General features: G+C 38.2%; 1 protein-coding gene across 1 annotated transcript; it reads left to right on the top strand.

Annotated features, from left to right (window-relative positions):
* Positions 1-367: 367 nt before the first annotated feature.
* Positions 368-8236, top strand: LOC103024042 (uncharacterized). The gene is made up of 6 exons (XM_049470017.1): positions 368-466; positions 2988-3096; positions 4530-5810; positions 7254-7317; positions 7469-7593; positions 7694-8236. Exons 1-6 carry the CDS (start codon positions 425-427, stop codon positions 7723-7725), a joined length of 1653 nt encoding a protein of 550 aa, XP_049325974.1. The 5' UTR covers positions 368-424; the 3' UTR covers positions 7726-8236.
* The last annotated feature ends 264 nt before the right edge of the window (positions 8237-8500 follow it).

Here is an 8500-nt window from a genome sequence, read left to right on the forward strand (position 1 = left end):
CTGCTGTGTGTCTGAGCTTCACTGCGTGTTTCTAAATCAGTGTCTGTCCTTCTTAATCCTTTAACTTCACCCCCAGTCCAGTCAGATGGACAAGAAGTGACCAAGACACAGTGTGGACGTGTGGCCACCTCCAGAGACACCAGACCACCACGAAGAGAGAGAGAGAGAGAGGGGTAAACATCTCCTGACTTACTGACCTACTATTCCTCCTCCATAACTGTGCTGTTGTTGTTCCACAGTAGCTTTCCCACTGATGTATATATGCTCAACACTGCAAACCAGACGTTTGTACTAGCCTCATAATGTTGGAGTAGTGTTGTAGTTATATTATGGTATTTTCTGTTCTCTCTTCATGTGTTCAGTCTGGTGGAACAGGAGGAGGAAACGTCCAGCAGTGGAAGCTGGTTTTCTGCACACTCCAGGAATGGCAGCACCTTTCCTCAGAGTGGGGCGCCTGAGTGAGCAGGTACTTCAAAAGGGCCACTAAACCCTAAACTAGGGGTGGGCGATATGGCTATAAAATAATATCACGATATTTCAGGGTATTTTTGCGATAACGATATACTTGGCGATATAGGAAAACAGAAAAAGAATTAATTCATTTCAGGAATATAGTATAAGAGTATAACAGCATAATCATAATGTGGCAAATTAAATAATATAGCATAAAATAATGCAGAATATTTAGTGCATGCATATGAACTGCAAACTAAAACAATTATACAATAAATACACTTAAAGCTTCACAGTAAATAATAGACTACTTTTAAGACCGAAAAGCCCTATTATCACGATATGGATTTTTAATATCACGATATTTCTGTGTCACAATATATTGTATACGATATAATATTGCCCACCCCTACCCTAAACCATACTGTTTATATTAATAGCTGAAATTAGTTCCTTTAAAGTAATAAAACATAGCAGTCCTGATTAAAAAATTAATAACCTTTACTAACCTTTAAAAACCTTTTAAAAACGCTTTTATTCTGGTCCACCTCTGCAGCGCCCTCTCAAGTTCAACTGTGTTATAGGCGTGGGTGATGTTTCCATGTACTTCGGTACACAGACACATCCCAGACAGCAAGTATACGTCGTCTCAATGTTGGCTTAATGTCATTGTTTGCGTTGGCAAATCACGTTGGTCTAACGTCATTTTTGCCAGTGATCCTAAGTTTGCCTGATGTTGGGTGTTAACCAATGTTTGACGGTGGGATAACATTGGCCTTATATTGAGTGTTAACCAATGTTTGATGTTGGGACTGCGTTGGCCTGATGTTGGGTGTCAACCAGTGTTTGACGTTGGGCCTTCGTTTGGCCTAATGTTGGGTGTCAACCAATCTTTACGTTGGCCGGACATTGGGTGTTAACCAATGTTTGACGTTGCGAATACGCTGGCTTGATGTTGGGTGCCAAGCAGTATTTGACGTTGGGACTATGTTGGCATGACATTGGGTGTTAACCAATCTTTGACGTTGGGATAGCATTAGCCTGATATTGAGTGTTAACCAAAGTTTGATGTTGGGACTATGTTGGCCTGATGTTGGGTGTCAACCAGTGACGTTGGGCCTTTGTTGGTCTATTGTTGGGTGTCAACCAATCTTTGACGTTGGGATAACATTGGCCTGATATTGAGTGTTAACCAATGTTTGATGTTGGGACTACGTTGGCCTGATGTTGGGTGTCAACCAGTGTTTGACGTTGGGATAACATTGGCCTGATATTGAGTGTTAACCAATATTTAACCTAGGAAATTTGGGTAAGAGACATCTGCTTTATGTAAGAATGTGTATAGTTTATTTCTGAGCACCCCTGTGAACATCAGAATGAGAAATGGGACATCCTGCAGGCACAAACAAATGACTGCACCTGCCCCGACTGGGAAAGGGCCTAGGAGAGGTACTCCCCCACCACTGTGTACCCCATTACCATACCCTGCAGAGGAGGAACCAAAGAAAGGAGGAATCTAAAAGACATTTCAACACATTTTTAAGCCGTTTAGATTCTGTGATTCATGTTGACGTAGTATAAAGAAGTGAAACAGAGAAAGGGAGCAGGAGCCTGATGTTATGACCTGGTCTAGGTCAGACCATAACATAATTAAAAAATATCTGTGCCCTCCCGGTTCCCCAATAGCACGTAAACCAAGTTGCAAAGATGTTTTCTTTGGACATCTTCTGAAAGCTGATAGTTGGTGATACAAATTGTAAGATGGTAGATGGTGCTCCATATAATACCTTTGCATAAGTTGTGGAGTTTGGGATAAGGTGAAGTGTTGGTCAGACACTATCCTCACTAAATGCAATCAAATTCTCACAGCAATCCTCCAAAATATGGTAGAAATCTTTCCTGGAGAGTAGAGACTGTTATTCCAACAAAAACAGCATAGTACCTTTGATTTTTTTCAGAGAAATGAGCAAGCAGATTGTCCCATTACTTTTATCCATATCCTATAAGTAAGATAGATGCCGTGGCATGATCTGAGTTGCAGTAATAGGAGAGCTTTTCCAGAAATGCTGTCCATAAATAAAGGTTAAAATGAGTCATGTTGTGACACCCATAGACTACTGGAGTGTCGGTTTCCTAGTGATGCAGTTCCCACAGCAACACAGTGTGAGTTAGAGTTATTAAAAGTTCATTTTTTCACAGAATAAACTCGGTCCTTCAGAAAAGCGCATGTTTTCTTTTCGAGAAAGGCCTGATTGTCACTCAGGCCAGACGAGACGTAGACAAGCACAGGTATTTAACAAAGTTTATTAACAAAATGGTTACATTTGCAAGCGATACGTAGGATAGGAATGGTAAACATAAAAATAGGGTAGCTAGATTCAACAACATACCAGAGATAGCAAGAAAGGAAGTAACTTGGGCACTAATGCATCTTATCTTACCCCTCGTTTTTCTTTTTTTCTTTTTTTTACAGAGAAGATGAAACTTGTCTCTCTTGTGTTCACATTGTCTGGTTTTATCTTCTGTGTTGTTAGCGCCTGCGTCTAGAAAGCTCATTTGGCATTTTAAGAGGAAGACCGAGTGTAATGGAGTTCTGTACCAAATCTGGGAATCTCAACAAACCAGTCAGATACACAAGTATAAGTAAGTTCCTGTAATTTGACCTATTATTTGCTGTAGAATGTATTCCTACCTGTAAATTAGGCATGCACACAAATATTTGGCAACCATAAATATTTGTCTAAAAGTAGCAAAAAGTCACTTTGTGGCGTTTGGCCTACTAAGCAAAAAGACTAAGTCAGTTCTACAATGTGTCAATTATTTCAGTACTGCCAACAAACAAAAGTTTTACCCTCTACCCACATAATTTAAATTAAATAAAGCACTTAATATAATTTATCACGCACATCAGTTTACTATCTCTTCACAAAATGGATGTACAGTGTTAGCTGAACTAACTTATCTAACTAGCTAGCTACACATGACTTGAATATCACTGCTGAGGTACATTTATGCCAACACATGCACTGCTTAAGTAAATTTATAGCTAGTTAGCTAGCTAGATGTGTGACAAGAAAATCTCTTCTAAGGTAAATGTATGTTTGCAATAGCATAACTAGAATACATTTATGATTGGTAAAGCACTATTACGTTAAATGTATGATTGATGAAGAACTACTAAGGTAAATTTATAATGGGAAAAGCACTACTATGGTAAATGTATGACGGGTGTAGCACTACAGAAATAAATTCATAATTTACAATAGTGCTGCTGAGGTAAATTTATGATTGAAATATAACTACTGAGGTAAATATATAATTGGAATAGCTTTATAGCATTACTAAGAAAAATGTACGACTAGAATAGCACTGTGGAGGTAAATGTATAATTGGAATAGCACCACTGAGCTAAATTTATAATCAGAATATCACAACTGATGTATATTAATTTTTGGAATAGCACTACTAAGGTAAATGGATGATTGGTATAGCACTCATTAGGTAAATGTATAATTGAAATAGCACTACTATGGTAGGTTTATGATAGGTGTAGCACTACAAAGGTAAATGTATGATTACAATAGCATTACTGAGGTAAATTTACGATTGGAATATCACTACTGAGGTAAATATATAGTTAAGATAGCACCCTCTAAGGTAAATGTATGATTGGAATATCACTTCTAGTGTAAATTTACGATTGGAGTAGCACTACTGATTTAGCTAGCTAGGTATAGATGTGACTTTATTTTTTCGTTAGAAAAGCAAGACAACAATAATAGTGGAAAAATTGGCAAATTTTATAAAAATGTGAAAACATTTTTCTGTATTCTTTCTTTTTGTTTGGTTTTCGCTACAATGTTAAGTTTGGTGCATCTTCACTCTAAATTAACCTTTTCTGATACTCCACACAATATAGACAGATATAGAATGTATAGATTAACATTTCTTTGTGTTGCATTCACAAAGGATCCTTAGTAATACATTTCCTCTAAGATCTTAATGCTGATTGAATGTCTTGTATTATTGATGCTGATCAGTACTTATATGTTCTTTATCTGATCTTTTCTCTCTAGAGAAGGCCAAGCCCAAAACGATAATCGATATTGGCAAATTGATTTTGCAAAAGACCAGTGACACTAAATCAACCAAACAGTCAGTAATTGCAGAAGCTGCTATGAAAGCTGCCACAAAAACTGCCAAACATCCTGCATTAAAACAGTCTGCTATTTCAAGCGATTCTGTGGCTACCACACCAAAGGTTGCGACGGCTGCAAGTTCTTCAGTACAGGTGACCCCTGTTGCTGCAACCACTCACTGTGACTCCCTGAAAAATGAAACTCATAAGGTGTCAGGTGCAGAAAAAACACTAGCCACGTCTAGTTCCACTGCTGAAGACTTGTTTGACACTACAGCATTTGGAGAGCAAGGGAATGTTCCTGTCAATGAAGGTCACAAGAGAGTGCCAGCACCTACAGCCACCAAGAATCTTGCTCCTGAAGCGTCTTCCTCTTCAGAATTTTCAGGTCTTGCCACATCATTTAAAGGAAGGACATCTGAACCAGAGAGTAACCCTGATGAACGGGCAAGTCCCCTTAAAGCAACTTCTGAAACGGACTCTGGTGCTGTCCCTGTCCCTATAGATGTCACCTACTCTGAGGAGGTCAATTCAGATGACGAAGCTTCTACAGAGCCTTCTGTTGGGGTCCTTTCAGCTACAGGCACGGTAACTACAGAAATGGTTAACTCTCAATCTGTCGGCGCTGTCAGTGTAGATATCCCTGTTACTCCTCCTGAGGTTTACTCTCAGAAACATCCTCATGCAGGACATGACTTTTCCAAGCCCACTCAAGTACCTGAAGGTGCAGAAATCATTCGTGTCCCAAAGGGTTCAGCCTCTGTACCTACATCTACTTCAGAAGATGCACTTTCAGAAGTAAATGCATCCCGAGCACAGATCCAAGAATGCGGACAACTGAGTTCGACTGCGTCTTCCTCAAAGACCTTTACTGAAGAAGGGACTGTTGCTTCTGCAAGTACCCTAGAAATAAGAGAGGTTGCACCCTTGGTTCCACATGACTACACCATTGTTGAAGAAACTGGTCTCGAGAAAATGTCATCCTCGGATGCTTCACCTGAAAAAGCAGTCATGTCCGACTTCAGCTCAAACATTATACCTGTAGAAAGGGCAAATCAACAGCCAAAAACAGAAATCCCTGAGGATTCAACAAGTCACGCTGAAGAGAAGTCTGCAATGGCCAAAGTGTCATTGGACCAAGATCCGGATCCAACCAATGAGGAATTTGCAGATGAGGAACTAACAACAGACAAAGCGGGAGTGCTCAGGGACTCAGAGGGTATCTATTGCTTTTTTTCTGGTCCAATATGTTAGTATGGTTGTGCATCCACTGGCAGTTATGATGACATCTGATTGCTCAAACATCAGATGTCATTGATGGACCTAAAACATATGTACCTCTCCATCTAGTCTTGATGACTGCATCAACCTATTTTGTGACCTTTTATAGAGGTTGAAATGTTCTCCCCAAAGTCTCCCAACACAAGTTCTCAGTGATGTTTCAGTCTGGAGAGTCTGTGTTGGCCATGACATCATTTAATCTTCCTCACTCCTCAACTCCTCAGTATATAAAATGTTCTGTATGTTGGAGCATACAGATATTTTTGGCTGCCAATGCATTGATGTGGGGTACACTTTTCCTACTCCCTAGCCATATGTATATATATATCCCACCATTATTTTACCTCACCTCAGGATCAAAGTACTTTGCACCCACCACCACCCTGTCTGCTCTCTTCTTTCAAATACTGACCTCAGTTATGGGGGTGCTCAGCTTTACACACCCACCTCAAAGCTGCCCTGAACTCCATCCAGAAAGTCTCCTGAGTTTGCCTCCCAGTTCCAGATCTGCATGTGTGGTCCATACTCATATCCTTAAAGAGAACTGTTTGGGGGAACCTTTGCATCAAGTGTGGGGATGTTTGACACACACAGATGATTTGTTATGGAATTAAATATGGTCATTTTGTAGCTTCATTCTAGTGACTCTATAAGTTTTGAGTATCATTATGTCTGGAAAAGCACTCAAGACAAATTTAAAACAGATCAAATCCAACAAATCCAATTCCTTTACTTCAGGTCTGGATTGTCTGAGAAGCATTTGAGTTACATTGTAGCAGTGCAATCGAATCTGTCTTTCCAAGAAGCATTCAACAACCAAAACTTCTCCCAATACAACTAAAACACTAGTGATAACTTCTGTGCAACAAGCAATTTAGCATATTCTGTCTTATGCACCAATCTTATGCACCAATCAGTCTGATTAAGGCAATGTTTAGACTGCAGGCAAATCTGTTGACATGACTTATGACTTTTCATTACAAACCACTTCGAAATATGTTTTGGATCCTATTTGCAATTTCTTGAGCTGGATTTGTCAAAAAACTGATTTGCACTGGCAGTATAAACACACCCTAACTAGGGATGCACTTGAATACCAAATGTAAATGCATGTGACTTAGAACAGGAATGCAATTCAGATACTTGTTACATAAAGAGATTAGATGTAAACAGACCATTAAAGCCCCATTTTCCGTAGCACGTGTGTATTCAAGAATGGATGTTTCCTATTTTTATGTTTTCAACGGATTTATTTTAACTACTGTGAGGAAAATAAATGTTGATTCTGAATCAGTGTCTACCTTTGTTTGCACTATTCAACTACACCAGTCCATTTTAGTACAAGAAGATAAGATGTAACTATTTTGGTTCTTTCCCTCAGCACATCTGGATCCAATAAAGAGGCTGTTCCTAGATAAGATCCGTGAATACTCCACTAAGAGCAAGTAGGTACCAAATATTTCCATGAACTGCAAAAACAAATCTGCTCTTTTAATCTCATTCATGTTAACAATATGCTAAACCACTTCATTTTAATTCAGTACGCCACCCATTTCCCAGCTTTCTTAATGCCTGTTCCTCTGCCTTGTCCCTCAGGGCCCATGATGGGCTGGTTGATGCCGGCCCAGAGTACGAGAGAGAGTTTTCTGAGGAACTGGCTAAGCTTCAAAGACTTTATGGTAATGGAGACCTCACAGCATTTCCAGAGTTTGAGTTTCCAGGTGGGTAGATTTTGTCTTACAGCAGTGTAGTGTTCTCAGTGTTCTTTTTAATGGTGTAATGTTTTTTTTTCTGAAACAGCTGTTGTCTTATGTTTTTCAGAGCCTGTGTTGGATGAATTCAACCCCAAATAAATACAAAATGTTAATTCTTAACTTTCCAAAGAAATGTTATGTGTATTATAGGACTGAATACTGTTGTGCAGTATTAATGGAATAATGATATCTTATATGCAGTTAAGAATATTGTGAAAGTAGTTGTAAAGTGAAGCGTTATAGAATAATATAAAAAACTATGCAATTTGCTGATATCTCAAGGGAAATGTGAAAGCAGGAAGTTCAAATAAAGACAGATAGATTGTTTTGGTAGGGGGATTTTTTTTGGTAAACACTTTTTCTCTGTTTACAGTGTGTAAAAATATAACAGTATAACAATATTATAAACTTTGCAATATTTAAACATCTGAAGGGTAATTGTGTATAAAATTTATATTAATTGTTGAAGACTGGACTTTTGTTTTTTAGAATTTAGGACTGTGTGTGTTTGTTTGTTTATATGTGTGTACAAAACTTGCACTATTTGCTGACAGACATTTTTGAGTATAAATAAATATGAAATATATTATAATAAATTAAAGACTATCCCATTGTGAAAATCTTACATGGATTCTTTTATTTTACATTTAAATGTCCATTATTAACATGATTCATTGCAAATTACAAATTACAAATTGTGTGACTAATTGTCTTTTAATCAATTAACAGACCATTTAAGGTAAAACATAACATCTCACAATAACACTAGTCAATGTAAACTGTAATGTAAATGAAAGACATTGTAGATTAATAACATACATGAACACAATGAAAACACATAAGGAATTACATAGTAAAAAAAAAGTGTTTGGCC

The sequence above is a fragment of the Astyanax mexicanus genome, chromosome 21, assembly GCF_023375975.1.
Source record: "Astyanax mexicanus isolate ESR-SI-001 chromosome 21, AstMex3_surface, whole genome shotgun sequence".
Lineage (NCBI taxonomy): Eukaryota > Metazoa > Chordata > Actinopteri > Characiformes > Acestrorhamphidae > Astyanax > Astyanax mexicanus.

What these genes read in the sequence shown, in the direction of transcription:
- LOC103024042 (XM_049470017.1), top strand. Translation starts at nt 425, where the DNA reads ATGGCAGCACCTTTCCTCAGAGTGGGGCGCCTGAGTGAGCAG. An exon ending in AGTCAGATACACAAGTATAA is followed by an intron (nt 3,097 to 4,529) that starts GTAAGTTCCTGT and finishes TTTTCTCTCTAG; the next exon opens with AGAAGGCCAAGCCCAAAACG. An exon ending in AGTGCTCAGGGACTCAGAGG is followed by an intron (nt 5,811 to 7,253) that starts GTATCTATTGCT and finishes TCTTTCCCTCAG; the next exon opens with CACATCTGGATCCAATAAAG.